The sequence below is a fragment of the Podarcis bocagei genome, assembly GCF_964188305.1.
Source record: "Podarcis bocagei genome assembly, chromosome: 12".
Classification (NCBI taxonomy): Eukaryota; Metazoa; Chordata; class Lepidosauria; order Squamata; family Lacertidae; genus Podarcis; species Podarcis bocagei.
The window spans coordinates 34,402,431-34,422,057 of record NC_138137.1 but is presented as its reverse complement, the minus strand read 5'-3'; the positions used below and the strand labels follow the sequence as shown (position 1 = coordinate 34,422,057).

General features: G+C 40.6%; 1 protein-coding gene across 2 annotated transcripts; it reads right to left on the bottom strand.

Moving 5' to 3' along the window:
* Positions 1-614: 614 nt before the first annotated feature.
* LOC308569845 (1-aminocyclopropane-1-carboxylate synthase-like protein 1) lies at positions 615-18,138 on the bottom strand. Of its 2 annotated transcripts, none has more exons than XM_081164026.1 (14): positions 18,118-18,138; positions 15,032-15,091; positions 14,504-14,574; positions 13,868-13,937; positions 12,118-12,184; positions 11,274-11,371; positions 10,185-10,262; positions 8,747-8,847; positions 6,860-6,946; positions 5,785-5,830; positions 4,698-4,839; positions 3,867-4,009; positions 3,049-3,202; positions 615-1,880 (listed from the first exon to the last, which is right to left on the bottom strand). In XM_081164026.1, exons 1-14 carry the CDS (start codon positions 18,121-18,123, stop codon positions 1,705-1,707), a joined length of 1,299 nt encoding a protein of 432 aa, XP_081020152.1. In that variant the 5' UTR covers positions 18,124-18,138; the 3' UTR covers positions 615-1,704. The 2 variants fall into 2 exon arrangements, with proteins under 2 accessions (XP_081020152.1, XP_081020151.1); XM_081164025.1 differs by lacking the exon at positions 18,118-18,138 and adding an exon at positions 17,377-17,660.
* Between the last annotated feature and the right edge of the window lie 1,489 nt (positions 18,139-19,627).

Here is a 19,627-nt window from a genome sequence, read left to right as displayed (position 1 = left end):
ATCACTTTAGAGTATGTGGAAGATGATTGATAAATAACAATAAACTGAACCACAATCCAAACAAAATAGGAATTTGGTTGATAACTGATCCATCTGGAAATGGATGTGGTTTTACCTGTTCTAGGCAAGTGGTACTCCCTCTAAGTATCAGGTTTGCAGCCTGTATTTGCTGTTAGATCCGGCGCAAGCTCTAGGCATCTATGCATTACTTCCTTAAAATTTCAGGCTCATTTCCCAACTGCAGTTGGGATCTACCTTTCCTCTATCCAAGGTGTAACACCTACAGAAAAAATAGGCAAGGTACATTTATTGCTATACTGCCCTAGAACCAAAGTAAATTCTGTTCTTGTCCTTGCACAGCTGAAGTAGAACCAACATTGGGCAACAGCAGTTGTGGCTTCAGGTACTAACCAAAATCCTAGTTCTATTCTGGCCTGTAATTTAATTTTAAACTGCAGCAATAAAAAATCCAGGGTCGTCTTTTATATAATGATTTAAAAAGCTAGTAGCAGTGAAAGCAGCCCACCTCATCAGTGACAACGTGTGTAAACTGTATTGGATCTTAAATTACACAAATATCCTCGCTCCTTTCCCAGTCAGCACAACCAAGCATATGTTTTTTAAAAAATATTTATGTCAAGAGTGCAAAACTGATCAGAGAGTGCAATGATTTTGCAAGAATGATATGCAACAGCAAAATGTACAAATAAACCATTTTCAGCAACAGAATGAAAACAAGATTTAGACACTTTCTTAGAAAGCAGTTACAGTGACAACACCCATATAGAAAACCCAAGCTTCTTTGTTTTAGATTACTTCCTGTGCATTATAAAAACAGTCTGCAAGTTGGCAACTAGTTATCAACAGCCAATTATCAACTGAGTCAACATTTTCTAATGTAGTTACATACAAGGTATATTGCTTATGTCTCAGTGGACCAATGTTTAGAATCAGAGAATTGTAGAGTTGGGATCCTGGAGATCATCTAAGTCCAGCTCCCTGCAATGCAGGAATATGCAACCATTCCATACAGTGATGGAACATACAACCTTGGTGTTACCAGTGCCACACTCTAACCAACTGAGCTTTCCATTGCCCTGTATGAACCAAGAGATATATGCAAGATAATGTGCAAGATTCAGCTCTATTCTGCAGATTGTCCATGTTCAAAGCATCAGTCACATGCTTGACCTGAATATGAATGAAATTCAAATACTTGAAAATAAGATGGTGGCGTGGCCTAATTTGAATTCTATAGAGGAGGAGGAGGAGCGTGGCCTAGTTTCAACTCTGTGCATATAGTTTAAGCATGGTCGATATTACAGTATCCTGGGGACAAATGGGAGGTGCTGAACCGCTCCCTCCTCCAATGACGCTTCCCTTGTACCTTTCCCACCTATTTTTGTCCTAACAGGGGTTACCTTTAGCCTTGAAATTCCTCTACGGAAAAACAGCTGGGAAGAAGTCACTGTTGCATCTAATTTGGCCCATAGTGTTCTGAGGAACAGAACTAAGTATTCCAATGAGGAGAATATAGGACAGAAAGTCTGCCAGGTTGCAAATAAGTAGAATCTCCATAGTCAAATTAGTAACCATAGGTTACAACAAAATGTTAATGCCTGCCTGCCATACTAAACAAAACAAAGGGGAGTCAGAGTTACAGTAAATATAAATATGCCATGCTTTGTTTTTGCATTCAGGTTCTTAGAAGACAGCTATTTTCTTCAAGTGTGAATATCCTTCTGAGACATCATCCACTGATGTATTTATGTAGTTGGCTGAAGTTTCATCATCTAATTCAATATGCTCATTTTCTTCATGAGATGAAGCTATAGGTTCATCTATTTTATCACTTAGCATTTGCTGAAGTCTCTGAATACCTACAAAAAGGAAGCAACGTAAACATTTTAAAGGCGTAAAATATTTCCTAAATGTCTGCTTGTATGCAGTACAGAACATATTGTAAGGCTGTATACAGTGGTACCTCGCAAGATGAATGCCTTGCAAGACGAAAAACGTGCAAGACGAAAGAGTTTTCCGTTTTTTGAGTCGTTCCGCAAGACAAATTTCCCTATGGGCTTGCTTCGCAAGACGAAACGTCTTGCAAGTTCTTGCGAGTTTGTTTCCTTTTTCTTAAAGCCGCTAATAGCCGCTAAGCCGCTAATAGCTGCTAAGCCGCTAATAGCCGTGCTTCGCAAGACGAAGAGACTTGCAGAACGGATTAATTTCGTCTTGCGAGGCACCACTGTATATTCCTTGATGGCTTGAAAGTCTATAGCAGTGCATATAGCTGAGTGAAGGATGAGAAAGGAGAAAGAGATCTAATAATAATAATAATAATAATAATAATAATAATAATAATAATTCTTATTTATACCCCACCCTCCCCAGCCAAGGCCAGGCTCAGGGTGGCTAACAAGCAATAATAAAAACAAGTTGAATGAATACAACTTAAAAACAAGATTAAAACACAACATTAAAATATTGAAACATTAAAATATTAAAATGCAGCCTCATCACAGGAGGAGAAAGGAAAAAGGAAAAAGAAAGAGGGGGAGGGGAGGGAATCATATTGGCTCCAAGCCAAAGGCCAGGCAAAACAACTCTGTCTTACAGACTCTGCGAAAAGAAATCAGATCCTGCAGGGCCCTGGTCTCATGAGGCAGAGCGTTCCACCAGGCCGGAGCCAGAGTTGAAAAGGCCCTGGCTCTGATTGAAGCCAATCTAACTTCCTTAGGGCCCGGGACCACTAGGGTGTTGCTATTTATGGACCTTGAGGCTCTCCATGGGGCATACCGGGAGAGGCGGTCCCGTAGATACGAGGGTCCTAGGCCGTGAAGGGCTTTAAAGGTCAAAACCAGCACCTTAAATCTGACCCTGTACTCCACCAGGAGCCAGTGCAGCTGGAAAAGCACTGGGTGAATATGCTCCCATGGCAGAGACCCCGTGAGGAGCCTTGCTGCTGCATTCTGTACCCGCTGGAGTTTCTGGGACGGCTTCAAGGGCAGCCCCGCGTAGAGCGAACCCTTTTATAGAATTGAAACTTACACAAGTAGATTCTGTCTATAGAATCTGAGAAGACCAGCCTAAACCATCCAGGTTCATAACAGCAAAAGGCTTTCCCAGGACTAATGAGCAGCTTTTCACCAAGAATTTTCCACCATAAATCCATTTCAGCTTCAAATGTCTGTGACTTTAAGAACTAAGAGAAAACAAAGATACACGTTAACTAAATGCCACATTAGCAAACAAAGCACTTGACCTCCCCACCCGCAAAAGAACCAAAAGATCAGGTTTATCAAAGCATCTTTTGAGTTCAATTGAAGCCTTGGTGCTCTATTATTTTTCTTGCTTAGCCAATTACTCAAAATATTATTTAGGACCAGATGCTGCACCATTTATTTATTGTTTATCATGTTATGATTTAATTCAGTGGTTTTCAACTGGTGTGCCACCAGCCTCCGTCCCTCCTTCCTCTGATGGTTTAGGCACTTAACTATGTCCAAAATTAATAAAGAGTACTTTTTTTCAAAAGCCTCTTTTAAGGGTGCAGGGTGGGGAGCTCCAAGCCCTTATCTTATCAACAATGAAAACCTGGTGCACTTTGAGACTGTGCATGTACAAGGGGCAGGGGACTGGTCCAGTCGCAGACCAGAAGTGCCAGATAGCATTGTGATGATGCATTCTTCCGAATGGGTTTGCTCATAAGCCTATGATCTCTCAATGTCTCGCTGGAAGGGGCAGGTCCTATTTTGAATACAAAGCCTGGCAGGAAGGAAGGAGCTCACAAGACCAGCCACAATACAGCCAACTGTATTTATGTCCTTTAATCCACCCTCCCTGAGCCCTCCAGGTCCTCCACGTACTTTTCTGAAGTCAGCCCACACATATAATCCTCCTGAGCTTTTAAAAACAGGTATTCCCATCTCTGCAAGACCATCCACAAGAATGTTCTGTGCTTCCTTAAGTCTTCTTTTATTGGTTGGGAAAAACACATTATCCAGCCATTCTGCCAAAATAAGAGCACAAATCAGACCACACTGTTTCCCCCCTCTTTGTATTATTCAGTCTTAGTAGTACTTTGACAAATTAAGGGGTAGGGAACTTTGGGAACAGCAGGCACTCTGTTAAAGGGATCCTGCATGGCAAATGTAAAGTGTAAAAAGTAGCTTATGTGATTGAGAGGGTTTTTGTTTGCAGTGTTATGAAGTTAAGAAAATTCTTATTCCAGGTCAGGCTATTTGTTCATCCAACCCAAGATTGTCTACTGTAACTGGCAGTGGTTTTCAAGGAGAGAGGCGTTTCACATCACCAGCTAAACGAGTTAACTAATCTGGAAATTCTGTTTTGCTGGCATCAGTCCTAATAGTTAATGATGGCAAGGTAACTACAGGCAAGGCAAAGCAAGATGAGACAGGTTCTGTACAGAACTTGTTCCCTGGTTGCTCAGATGGACCCAACACCAATTCAGCCATTTTACACGAACTTCAACAATATATCTAATAAATGAAAATGAATGTAGTTCATAAATAATTTGAAACTGTGGAATAAAGCTGGCTAGATCACGGTCTGGCCAGGCACAGAGAAAAAAACAGAGCTGGATTTTCCTGGTCTGCAGTAACTATATAGTGTGAGGACTGGTGTTCATTACTTGGAATCAGGGCCATGTATGTTTGTGCACTTTCAATTTTGCTAACCTCTGTCATGAAGGAACTGGCTGAGAACATATTGCACTGGTCCAGGACAACCATGGAAAACAGCCAGCTGATTAACTGCTTTCCTGACCTCATGATTTCTGGTGTATAATACTCCAACTCTGATGCCACACATGCCAAAATCCTTGAAAGGGAAGGGGGGAAAGTTTGTAATTAAAAAGTCACTCTAAAATGTTAGTTCGTAAACAAAGCACACTTCTATCCAAATTAGCATTATCCAATGAAGACTAAATAATTTCTGATTCTTGTAATAAAATATAATTTCTCAAGTTTCAAAGCACTTAACATTCTATACAAAAAGTTTTAAAGTCCATTTACGTATTAAGAAACAAAAGCAGAATAATTGATTTGATTTGCATAAAGTATTTCATTAGGTTAGAATTTTTGGCTGAAACCTATATGATGATCCCTGAAGACTAGTTTTAGATTTCCAGTGTGGTAGAACAAGTGAAATTATAAACAATATGTGGCACTTGCATCCACACAGGGTCCTGGTTGTTTACAGCCAATCTTACTTGGCCCTCTCAAACCCACTATTTTTGTAGCAAGCAAGAGAATGTCACCTGTCACTGGTTGCTAGAGTTAACCAAATCAACATGTAGTTGCAGCTCCCACATGGTGAGAGATTATAAATGGATATTCTGCAGCCTAAGCAATCAGAAGCCACCCTAAGGCTGCAATCTATTTATTTTGGAGTAGAATTTACATCGAAATAAACATCCATAAGGTTTGCACTGCACTGCAAGTCATATCCTAAACTATGGAAGAGTATAAACTAGTTCATAGTCTACTGGCCAGATTCTGGTGAGCCACCTAGTTGCCTGATAGTTCTTGGGATAGTTGCAAATGATACTGAGTTTATAACAGAATACCATCTTCCACTAATGGGTAGACCTGCTGTGCAACTGTGGCAGAGGCAAACATTATAATCTATGATTACACTGTAGGTTTTAAGTTCTCACATCAAAATTTATTTGGAACAATGAATTGGGTAGATGGAAGAATTTGACAGTTTCAAGAATTCAAGTACATTTTGAATAATAATTGATAACAAATATTTCTAACCTACCTTACTAAATCCCCACATAAAGTGTGTCCGGTCTGGATCTGGTAAACTAAAGAGAAAGATTTCAAGATAATTAATGTCTTACATTTATTTGGGGTGGGGAATCAACACTTTTCAGTTGTAAGGACAATGGCAATTTACCCCGACCCAGCAAAATATTGGAGATATAGAAATCCACAGCACAGACAGCACATGTTCTGTACTCTCCAGAGAAATGAATGCAAATCCCTGTGTGCATGTGCATTGAAGTACATACAGAAATCTGGATCAAGGAAGTCCTAATTATGTTCTATTTATTATTTATGTTTTCACCCCAACCTTCCTCCAAAGGAGCACAAGATGGAGGGCACTGGATGGCAGTCTCCCCCCCCCCCACGCTAAAGAAGGTATAATTTACTTGCCACATGAAGGAATACAGTCAATAGTCCCGCTCCTTCAGCATGTGTACAACAGGGTGCAGATGTATTTCGCCATAATTTTATACTTTCCTGCTACCCTTGTGATGGCTGCAACCCTGCTGCGCTGGGCACAATACTTGCCAAGCAGGCTCTCTCTTACTTCACCAACGACCAGTTGCTACTCAGCTCCACCCCACTCTCCTCAAAGCATGCAACATATGTAAAAGTCCAGAAAGGAACTTGGCACTAGATACTTCCAAGTGAGACATGGAAGAATTTTGGCTTGCACTAAGTGACCTAACATGTTACAGCATGCATGCACACTGGGCAGAGTCACAACAGACCTGTATGAGGAGCCCCCTGGCATGCGGAGGAAGCAGAATAGCTACAATAGTAGTTAGCATTAAATTCACATATGAGCGATGGTCTGCTTAGTCCTAAATCAACTGACATGTAGGATTTTGTCAGAGAATGGCAAGACAAAAAAAGTCTACCAACCCTTGAAAATCATACATATGCTACCACTTCACCAATAATTACTTTGAAATAATAATTTATGCATACAGTAACTGGTAGATTATGTGTGCATGTATAAACAAACAGAAGAGATTTGCTATGTTACTCAACTAAAAAGCTGACATTATTTTTTTTCTAAAAAAGCAACAGGAAGGTACACTCACCTCTCCAAGCTAAGAATGCTTGTGAATGTGGTATCACCATATACAGACAGCATATAAATTTCATCCATTATTACATGTAATTTATGTCTATATAAAGAAAGAGACACACACAAGTCATTAAAGTATATATATATATATATATATATATATATATATATATATATATATGCATTCATTACTGCAATTGCTGCTTAGCAAATTCCTTAGAAAGCTGCATATTCTATATTCAATTCAGTTATTATTATTATTAATTAAATATGTTTACTGCCCTTCATCCGAAGATGAAAGGGAAGTTCACAAAATAAAAATACAAAATGAAAACATAAAATACATAATAAAACAAAAACAAAAACAACCAATAACTCTCATCCCACAGACACATTTAAAAGGCCATAGAATGTTAATCAGCCACAGGCCTGGCTGAAGAGAAACGCTTTTGCCTGGCATCCAAAGATATGTAATGAAGGTGCCAGGCGAGCCTCCCTGGGGAGAGCATTCCACAAACAGGGAGCCACTGCAGAAAAGGGTTTCAGTGTTGCCACCCTCCAACCCTCTTGTGGAAGAGGCACCCAAAGAGCTGCTACTTAATAGAAAGCAAAATGGTTTTAAAAACTGAACAGTGATATATAAAAGCAAGAAGTTAAGAACCAAGTATCCATATGTAATATATTGCACAATTAAGACATAAAGGCCAGAAAACACACATCACACAGCTTATTATATATGCATGCACAAGCCAGAAAACACATCAAACTGAATTCTTATTCCCAATATAAGCAGGCATTCAGAAGTACATGACTGACAGAAAGATGCTTAAATATCACAAAAGTATAACCAATTAAAGTTTATTATTATTATTTTTTGTAAAAAATTAAAAACATCAGATTCTTAGTTTTCAACTTCAGACGCAGACTGCATCCCCAAGTCTCATGCAGTGTCATGCTGAAGTGAAAAGAACTGTGCCATGTTTTGAGGCTTACTAAATATGTAAGAACCACTTTAGTTAGAATCATAGAGTTGGAAAGGACCACAAGAGTCATGTGGCCCAACTCACTGCTATGCAGGAATCTTTTGCCCAACATGGGGCTCAAGCCCACGACCCAAAGATGAAGAGTCTAATGTTCTACTGACTGAGCTAGTTGTTACCTTCATTAGAAATAAGCCACATTTTAAAAAAATATAATCCACTTCATGTAGATTGGTGGGGAGCAAATGGAACAAGCAAGGAGGATGGCGTCCTTTCGCAGATAAACTAAGGAGGCGGAAGTGTCACTGAACATAGTGAGACTTATGTCCAAGTAAGCGTACATAGGATTTCAGAGTAAGCATTACAAGAATGTGGCCAAGGATAAAAAATAGACATTACGGGGAAGTATGAGAAAATGTATTGAAATTTTAAGGAAACATTAGGGATCCTTCTTTGAGAAATATAAAAATTCTACAGACTGGATGGACAAGTCACAGATTACAAGGACGCTTCATTTCATAAATTGGTTCAAACTTACTTTTCAAATCAACATATGTATCCATATTAAACACTCTTACCACTACTTATTTTGGTAATTACCAGTTCTCATATTTGACATATGTTTTAAAGAATCAATATAGTCAGGCTTTACGCGTACAGGAAAAATTTTTTAGAGGCACATAAAGCCATCTCCACCATAGTTATACATTTAGAAACTAAGTTTGCCAATTTAAGAATTCTAATGTTTTTCCACGCTACTAATAACCATAGATGACTATTACCATAAATGAATTTTCTGAACAAACCTTCTTATGGCCATATGCCAAATGAACTAAGGAAATTACCAAAATAACTTTCAAAACTAACATACTGCATCATAGAAAATTAAAAACCCAAACAAATAGTGCTAGGACTCAAACCTGTGTGCAAAGTCTAGACATTCTTTCAGTAACTGTGCTGGGTAAATGTCCCCTAATGGATTGTGAGGGTTGATCAGGATTAAAGCTCTGACTCTGATGCCCTGAAAAAAGAAAAACTGATAGTCGGGGACGCCATCATGACGTCAAACAAAGGAGTAGCGAGTCTGCAAAATTGCCATCCTTTCATAAAGTGTCAAGTATTGAAGTTTCTTGACTGAATATGAGCATATATATTCCTTTATAACCCTAAAACATATCCCAGTATCACATTTTCATGGCATCACATTTCATTTTCATCACAGCATGGCATTTTGTTACAGTGGTGCCTCGCAAGACGAAATTAATCCGTTCCACGAGTCTCTTCGTCTTGCGGTTTTTTCGTCTTGCGAAGCACGGCTATTAGCGGCTTAGCGGCTATTAGCGGCTATTAACGGCTTAGCAGCTATTAACGGCTTAGCGGTTATTAATGGCTTAGCGGCTTTAAGAAAAAGGAAACAAACTCGCAAGACATTTCGTCTTGCGAAGCAAGCCCATAGGGAAATTCGTCTTGCGGAACGACTCAAAAAACGGAAAACTCTTTTGTCTTGCGAGGCATTCGTCTTGCGAGGTACCACTGTATTTAGTTATGATTTTAAATTTCATCTGCTATAATTCAAATGACTTAATTTACAAAACTATAGATTTGATGTAATATATGAAATGATTGTTTTCTTGAAGAAATGTATATATAACACCAGTGTATAGAAAGACTGTAAAATTAGGATTCTTTTTAAACTAATGGTACTAAAATATGTTTAAATGGAAATATATTAAGGAAGGAAATAAATTTTCTTATGACCAAATTATTATGTAAATTCTGTAATTTCAGCGTAACTAAAACATACAGGGTTAAGTCTAGACTGTCATGCTTAGAGCAGACCTACTGAAATTAGTAGTACTTACATTAGTCATGACTAACTTAAGTCTTGTAGATTTTGATAGGTCTACTGCAAGCATGACAGTTGAATCCCATCCACTATTTTCAGTACATTTTCTCCTGTGAAAAGATTCTGCCACCTAGTAGCTTCAAGCTACTTAAGAAAAAACCAAGAAACAACAGCAGAAAAGATGAACTACTTTGGAAATAAAGGGAAGTAACTAAAGCAGTTTGTAAAAGGTAAGTATTAAGTTTAATATGAATTGCTCCATTTATTACTTGCAAATATTTTAATGGGCTCACATAAGAACAGGAAATATATAATTTAGGATTCTAGTTTCATTCTTGAAAATGATGCATTAAAATGACATGACAACCTGCTTTTGGCCAAGTTGTGCACATGGGGGGGAAAAGCAGATTTATCAATTTACATTTCTAATAGGATATATTTCACTAAAAAGTTGATAAGGAAGTATTGAACCGAAAGCACAATAGTTGGAGTTTAGTAAAAAATATTCCTACCTGTTCTATGGCTCTTTGATGTGCAGTTTCTAATTTTTCAACAGTTAACTGAAATGGTCGACTTTCTTCATTAGTCACCTGCATAAACATTTCAAAAGGTGTTCAAAGACAGAAATTCAGTAAAATAATGCAATCTGCTCAGAATACCTATTTATTTTCACAAAGTGTTGGTGCTGACCTTTTAAGCCCTAAACGGCCTCGGTCCAGGATACCTAAAGGAGCGTCTCCACCCCCATTGTTCTGCCCGGACACTGAGGTCCAGCACCGAGGGCCTTCTGGCCATTCCCTCGCTGTGAGAAGTGAAGTTACAGGGAACCAGGCAGAGGGCCTTCTCAGTAGTGGCATCTGCCCTGTGGAACGCCCTCCCACCAGATGTCAAAGAGAAAAACAACTACCAGACTTTTAGAAGACATCTGAAAGCAGCCCTGTTTAGGGAAGCTTTTAATGTTTAATAGACTATTATATTTAAAAATTCTGTTGGAAGCCGCCCAGAGTTGCTGGGGAAACCCAGCCAGATGGGTGGGGTATAAATAATAAATTTATTATTATTATTATTAATTTAATTTGAGGGAGAAAACAGCAAAATGAACAAGCAAGTTATGGTGGATGTGGCTTAAACACTGATGGAGCTTTCTTTTCCTTGTTTGCTGGGATGAACTCAATGCAGATACTCCCTTTTCAACTTGTTCTGGAGGAGGTAAAAGGGAGTTCAACAAACTCTATGATTCTTGGAGGATGCTTGGATCAAGGGCAGTGGTGACATTATGTCATCCCAGGAAACTGTTACTCTCTGAAAATGATGATTAATGAAGAGATAGACACACACTCTAAAAAGACTGAGGAAAACAGTCAAGACTTCTGTAGGACAGTTTGTTGCCACCTCTGCTATATACACACTTGTGTATGAGACAACATCCACAGTAAACTTATTTGCCAAAACATATAGCACAGTCATACAAGAAGGGACATGTCTACAGTTTGGTTTCCATAGTCAGTAGTTGTTTTGTTGCTTGGGCGTTATAGAATTGTGTTCATACATAGACAACATATCAGTATTTATAAGAAAGGAAATATTTAGTAAATATTTACCTCACTGAACAAGGGCACATGGATAGGTTGCATTCCACCATACAGCCACACTTTGGAGTTTATTCCACCATAATATGGGGTAGGAATCAGATACCCATCTATAAAAAGAATAAATAATGAAGGTTTACTTTCTTTTTAAACAAAGAATTTTACTAGTTTGTTAAAAAACAATGATAATTTATTTTGCCTTCATCTTACACACATCTTTAGACTACTACTTTCAAAATCTTTGTGCATAAACACTGTGCTGCCAGAATAGGGAAAAAAACACTGTGTGAACCACTTGCAGGTCTGTGCTATTCCTAAATGAATACTCTTACTAGCATACTAAAAAAAGTGAAACAAATTTCATAGTAGAGGTTTTATCCCATTCCACATATAATTTTATTGCCATTAACCAATTGTTAAGACTCTGCTATAATATATATAGCTACTTAGAAAGGGGGGTGCAGACCAATAGTTTCATTCTGCTAGCATGTACTTCACGTAATTTAAACTATTTTTAGCTTACTCAAAGGGCACATAAAATAAAGCAATGAAGCAGTTCATTTTCTACATGCTTTAGCCCCGGCTTCCTCAACTTCGGCCCTCCAGATGTTTTGAGACTACAATTCCCATCATCCCTGACCACTGGTCCTGCTAGCTAGGGATCATGGGAGTTGTAGGCCAAAAACGTCTGGAGGGCCGAGGTTGAGGAAGCCTGATTTAGCCATTATCAGCAGAGTGAACAAGATTTTATACCTTCTTTAAGATGTTCAGACACTAATTACCACTAAATGACTGCTACAATATGTGATACATATACGGTACATACAATATGTGATACATATTCATGCCCCCTTACCTCCAGGATCACATAACACAGTTGACAGCGTAGCAAAGACGGCACAGCAGCCATTCAAAACTATAAACTAGAAACAGAAGACAAAATAGCAAGATACAATTAACAAAGCTACAAAAGCAGCTAAATTTATTTTAAGAAATTAAAGACAAGTCTAAGTCAAGGATATCATATCCAAGTGTCAACAACTCAAACCAAATTAAAAAAATTAACCACTGTAACTTCAAAACAATCAACCCTTAATTCCTCTTGTATATGTGAATTCTATTGGATGGTATCCAATCAGTCATTGAAAGGTTTTGTTGAGCTATAATGTAATTGAAATTATGGGTTCAATGCTCTATAATATATGATATAAACACAGACCAACAGAATATCCATTAATTATGTACCATTTAGTAGCTCTGGTTTCCAAGTGGTTGCCTAGGTGTATGTCCCTGGCAATGACCATCTAAGATGGCATTGGAGTGAGTAAGATATGTTTGCAGAGTCAACGTCTGAGAAGAGTGCTATGTTTGACCTCCTTGTTTTATAGAGATAATCCAAGCACTAAATTTAGCAATCTGCCACTTTTTAGAAGTGTAAAGAAGGAAAGTGTAAATAAGTCCATTGATTTCAGTGGATCTATTCTGAGTATGACTTAGTTCAAGGAAGGGGAACCTCTAGCCCATTGGCTTTATTAGGCCTGGCATGGGTCATGATTTGGCCCATAAGGCCATTTCCCCCAAATCGTGCTCACCTGCTCCACACCTGATACCATGCGATATCAGCTGTGCAGCAGCCAATCAAAAAATGGGACGCTTAAAATGCACTCCTGTTGTTGGCAAGGGAGGCTGGCTTTCACTGTCAATCAGCTGACATTTCATGACCGTGCTAGAGGAATCCTCACCAGAGGAGGGCCTGGTACTCCCTGGAGGGAATCGCACAGACGTTCAGGTGGGGTCAGACAGCACCAAGGCTGAAGCAGGACTATCAGGCAATGCAACATCCCGGCAGCTGCCATCTCCTATATATAGAGGGCCTGAGTTGAGAGGCAGTAGCTGAGTCACCTCCAACCCTCAGAGAGCAGTGAAAGATGAAAGGGCAGGACCAAGCAGTCCACCTGAAAGCCAATACCTCCTTGAGAATGATAAGTTACTTGTGAGGAGCTGCTTCCTCATGAGTAGACCCAACACTACTGAGAGTTCAATAGCTGAGATCAACAGCAGTGCCTAGGGTGGGACTTAGCAGGCTCTTGGATAAAAGCCTTCAGTTGCTTGCGAAAGCTACAGGAACAATGTCCTTATTCTAGCTTCTTGCTGAAGCTGTGCAATGAGACTCTATGTGTGGTGTTTTGAAGTCCTGACAATCATCATCTGAGGGCAGTGTGATGTCAGGTGATTGACAGGTGGGTAGTCAAATGTAAATGGCAGGAGAAGTAAGAATTTGGTTCATTAGCTGGATATTAGATATCGCCCAATATTTTCAAACTATGTGCCTTTGTTTCTGAATGTATCAAAGTTGAGTGTCATTATCTGAAGACAAATGGGTATCTTAAGCAAAGTTATGAGAGCTCCCTCTGATAAATTTCTTTTAGGTACTGGCTTTAACATAAAATTTTATCTGCAATAACAACCTGATAATTCTCAGTGTTGCAGAGTTTCCAAAATGATTTAAAAGTGATAACTTTTGCTATACCCTCATTTCAGATCTTATGAAAGATTCAGCAAACTTTCACAAAATTAAAGGAAAGGAAAGCAATGTGGTTCCTTACATGATCTGGATCTAGTGCTGTTGGAGCTTTTGCATATTCCGTAAGAAACTTTGCAATTTCTTCTCTAAAACTAAAGTTTAAAATTAACACAGTCAGAAAATCTGCATCAACATATTCATATATAAAGTTAGTTCTGGCACAACTTTGAATTAGTCTTTTTATTCAATTCAATTGAAATTTTGCTACTGATTTCTTTAGAAGCATAGAACTTATTTTAAAAGTAAATATATGTAGAGGATCACATATTTTAAATTGCCCCTTTTCTGAAACTTGATTTTGGACTGAGTCCAGAAATCTGAATTCTAGAACTATTAAACACTGTAAATTGAAGGCAGCTATACCAAACAATTGCACGAAAGAACATTCATTTATGTACAATTGAACCTATTTCTATTAAATGTGTTCAAATAACAACTAGACATTTATGCTGTGTTATAAGCAGTCTCCAAGCACTAACACTACTGCATCAAAAGAAAATATGTCTAAGCCACAACCATTTATTTTAAGAGGACCTCTACAGAATAGCTTAAATCTCCTGCACAATGTCAGTTTTAGTTTTTGAAATGTTTAACTGGAACTAGAAAAACAGGTAGCTGTTATAAAAAATAGATTGAAATGCTAAGCAATTTTTGATACCTTTTAATGCCTTGTGTATCTGAATACTGAAGTAAGTGAGGTTCCACATAAGCCATGTCAGGTTTTACGAGCTGTCATTTTTTTAAAAAGAGACAAAGTTTTTAATTATATGACAGGTAGTTAGATTCACACATTGCTATTTATATTTCCCACAGTTTATCAATTTTTTTCGAGTTAAGCTGTCTTAGCTGATCTTGGATGAAAACCAATCCATTTCTCAGAGCTGGGTCTGATTTTGGCTCCTCATCTGCACTAGCCTGGAGTCAGAACAGCAAAAGATATCATAGCCCCTCCTCACTTTCTGTCCTGGTTGGAGTAAACCAACAAGACGCAGGGGGGGATTTGCCACTCTGACCTGCTGTCCCAGTCCAGGGCTTAGGCTTGTTTTGCCTACACACTGCATGGGTAATGTTATTAAACACAGTGCTTGATTAGTCATAAGAAACTATCATGACCACTAATTAGTACTACCTACTGATCACAATTTCAAAACTAAGTTGCGCAATTCATGTGGGAAGCCAAACTTACCCTTTCCTGTATTAAATCAAAGCAAAGCTTGTTCTCACTTGTTCCAAAATTCAAAATGCCCTGAAAATAGGAATGACATTTTAGATAGCTACCACCACTAATGGGTTGGTGTTTAAAAAAAAATTTCTGTTTACTTTTTCCATGAACCCTCTTGGTCAGAAAACTAAACCTAGTGTCTAAAGGACAGTATGAAAATAAACTGCCACCATTATATATTTTTTCCACTGTATAAACAAAGGAGCAACAACTTCATACTCTCTTTAAGGCACCTTCCTATGTTCCCAACTTAACCACCATTTCTGCTTCTTAAGGACTGAAGTCTTCTAGAAATAGATTAAATTAACAGGTATTATTTTCAAATATATTTAACTTCACATTTTAATATCTGTACAACCACTTTGTTTTTAAAAAACAGGTCTCTTGGAAAGGACAAGAGTCTCTTACATAAGAGTACAGACAGCAACTATGTTCACACTCAGCTGTTCTACTGATCAGACTGCAGAAGTTGGAAGCAGCAGCACCAACAACATATTTCTAGTAAGGAGATTTCAGGTCAGAGGATAATGTAACTGTCCCATGCTGGAGCAAACCAGATTGAACTACTTCTGCTTGGACCCAGCTGGCACTTTGCCAATGGAGCCTAGACTGAAAAGCAGCAGTACAATTTCTGCTGCCACAATTTCTCCCCTCTCCTCCAAAATATCCCCTCTGCTACATTGTATGCAATGAATGCTCCTGAAGGCTGTTGCAAAACTCTGACCCAAGGTTTGGAAGCTTCGTATCTGCACAGTCTTTAAGATTGCCTCATTTCCACACCTTCTTCCATACAGTGTTTTATTACCACACCTCTTTCTTCACATCCCCTTGTTTTTTTCTGCAACCCTCACACACATCATTTCCAAGTGTTTCTGCTCCCCTTAACTTTTCTTCCATGCCCCCCTCCTCCACAGCACAACCACTGGTGCTCAGCTTTCGGTATTCATTCTTGTGTTGGATGGGGGTGGGGATTTCACACTGTTAGCTGACTTTTTGGATTAACACTTTTAGTGTTTTTTAGTCTTAGATTTGGGATTCCCTTTTGGCTGTGTGAAGTGATAGAAGTTTAATAAAATAAACCAAGCCATTTCTTCACTCAGACTCAAAACTTCTCATTTCCATCTCCATTCTACTTCACCTCATCTTCCCACTATCCCCAACCAAAGGAGTGCCAAATGCCAACTTGAATTAAAAAAATTTTGGGGGGGAGGGGAGGTAAGCCCTGGCCTGCGTAATTGATCACAAGGCATGTACACACCATTTGAATGGTCATGCCCATCAACTCCCCCCCCCACAAATATTTTATTGGGGGGAAGAGACTTTGGCCTCTAAGATTTGGCTTCTACGAGTCCAGCCAAGCTTCTCTTTCTGGTCCTCCAGACTTTCCCCAGTCATACACCCCCAGTGGCGTAGCGTGGGGGTGCAGGGGGGGCCGGCCGCACCGGGCGCAACATCTGGGGGTTAGGGTTAGGGGGTGCAAATCCATGGGTTAGGGGGCGCAAATCCACGGGTTAGGGGGTGCAAATCCATGGGTTAGGGGCGCAAATTACTTGCCTTGCCCCGGGTGCTGACAACCCACGCTACGCCACTGTACACCCCTCAGCAGTTACGCTTCACAACCTCCTTGACTGCTTTTGCCTGGCTACAATATCTCCTTCAACTCTGATAATGCCTGCTGCTTGCATGAGTGTAGGAAATGTGTATGAGTGTGCATGGAAATTAGTTTTTTTTTAAATTACTATTGTTGTTATTATTTACTGATTAAAGCTCAAATTTACATCAGTTGCCCCACCCACTTATGCCTCCGACCCCATTCACCACCAGCATGTGCCCCCCCCCCCGCTTTCCCATAATAAGTGGTAGATCATGGGCTTTGCATGCGGAAGGTCCCAGATTCAATCCCCAGCATCTGCGGGTAGGGCTGGGAGAGACTCCTACCCCAAACTCCAGGGAGCTGCTGCCTGTCAGTGCTGACAATACTGAGCTTGATAGACTCAACTGCCTGTCTCTATATAAGGCAATTTCCGATGAAATTGGGCGCCTTTTCCAGGCGTTGGGCTGAAAATGGTTGCCCTACCACAATACCGTCCCATTTAAAAAACCCACCCACTCACAAAAGCCTCTGTTCTCACACTCTTGTCACAAGGACTTGACTTGACCCACCCATGGCTCCATGTTTTATACCCTGCGCCCTATTTCCTCCATACACTAGCAGAGAAGCCCCTCGCCCCCCGCACACGTCCTGCACCACCAGCGGCTTCTTTTACACCCCCCCCCCTTACAAAAACCACCGACTCTCTCACACACACCTGAGGGTTGTGAGCGGCGTCGAACGGATCTCGCACGTACATGTCGAAGCCCTTCTGCAGCAGCCCCTTTGCGCTGCCGGCAATGCCGGCTCCCCGAGCTGAAAGCCCTGGATCAGGCGCCGCCGCCGCCGCCTCGCCGTCCGCCATGGCGCCGCCGCGCGCGGGGAAAGCGCCAGAGTCCGCCCGCCGCCTTGCGCTGAGGGAGCGGAAGGAAAAGAGGCAGCGAGACGCGAAGGGAGGAGCAGCGAATGCCGGGAAAGGGCGGCGAAGACGTGTCTCCTCAGCCGGTGCGAACGGAATGGAAGGATGCGCTTTTGGGGAGCCGGTAATATTGTGGTCAGTCACAGGCGGAGCCACAGGCGGGCGGGACACACACACAAGTGCCCCCCTCAAAAAACAAGGAGCTCATCCCTACTTGCCCCTCCTCATTTCTGAACTCCTTTTTTATCATTTTTATTACATTTTCTGTTTTACTGTTTAGAATACTCATTTAAACATCCTTAAAATATCAATGACTTCCCTTCTTCTCTTTCCATGGTTCATTTTGCATATCGTAAACCCCTGCATATGTTACATAAACTAAACCATTTACTATTCCGTTATTACATCCATCCAAACTTATTTGCACTTATTTGATTTATCTTAATGCTGCCAACGTTTTTAATTTCTGAACTCCTGTCATTATACTGTGTTTTTTTCTTTCTTTCTCTAGAACTATAATTTGCCCCTCCTGTGACTCACTCCCATCTCTCCATGGGATCCAGAAGCTGAGCTGGGGACGGTCACCTCAGAGGACTGACTAGATGGGGATTTGTCTTATTTCTCTTTTGGAGCTGTTAAAAGCCCTCTTCAGGCAATATCGCCTAGACAAGGAGTGGGGATGTGTCTTTAGCCCAGCCCCCTGAAGTAAAGCAACCCAGTTTCCATAATCTGCCGAAGTTTTAGGGGAGGGTAGTACCTCTGGTGGGGGACACATGTGCTCCTTCGGTGGTAGTTTGTCCACCTTTGTTCCCCCATCCTGCACTCAGCTCCCACCTGTGGCTCCTAGAAGATGTCAGTGTGTGACAGCAGCCACATCCCAAGAACAGTAAACTGGCTGGCTAAACCAGGCGAGTGAGTTAGGGACTTCCCCTGCATGCAAAGACAGGCTCTGGCCAACTGAGCGGATAGGACTAATAGTGGGTCTAACGTCAAGAAGGTGGTTTCTGCATGTGCCGTAGAGGGAAGTAAGGGGCAGATGGGGCTAGCCAACCTAGGAAGGTAGCCTACCGAGGAGAAGGAGAACTCTGAACCTAAACCTCCGCTTTGTGGGAGAAGAAAGGGCTAAGGAGTAAATCCGGAGTGGAGTCCCTAAGGTGGTTGGATGGCACCTTGTACACTGCCTTCTGGCAACTCCTGCAGCCAAGCAGGTGCCCAACATATTGCTCTGCTTTCCTTTGGGCCACACCAGTGAGGCTGAGAGTGGGGTCTTGTCATCTGGGCAGCCTAGGGCCTCCATACACACTGTGTGGGCTTGCACCCAAAGGAGGTCACTTCAGTGCTGATAATGCAGCAGTTTGACTTCACCCTCAAGAGACACCCTCCATTGTCTCTCAAGACAAAACAGATGGCAACAACTGAGAATGGGAATAGTGTAATTCATAGTCCATGTTTTATGTATGGCTGCCAGCAATTAAGTTAATGCAGAAGTCCATCCCACCTACCTTCAGTTCTTGATCAATATAAAAGGTGTGTAGAGAATAATATTTTTTGGTTGGTTACTTCGGTGTGTTTGTTTCTTTCCTGCTGCCTGTTTTGTTGTTAGTATTAATTGCATTTAAATACCACCTTTTCCTCTAAGTTCTCCTCCTTCTCATTTAATCTCCACAATAACCCTGCAAGGTAGGTTAGTCTGAGAGGCAGTGACTGGCCCAAGGTCACCCAGTGACCTTCCTGGCTAGGTATAGCACTCAGTCTTTTCTTTACATGCTTCACTCAGCAGAATGAACATCTCAAGTTCCTGACCTACTGCCTTGGATTGGTAATGATGAATTTTATTCTCACTCAAGATGCTAGGAACTTAGAACACGTGTTTTACAACTAGGTGGACTGGAGGAAGAGGTTAGGTGGCGGCTTGGGACCAAACTGCCTAAAAGTGTGCCTTATCCATTATCAACCAGGTGGAGGGGCAGGATAGAAACTCAATAAATAAATCCATCTCAGATCCTACAAGTGGCAGGTAAGGCCTTGGTGGTGTACTAGTGGGGAGTAC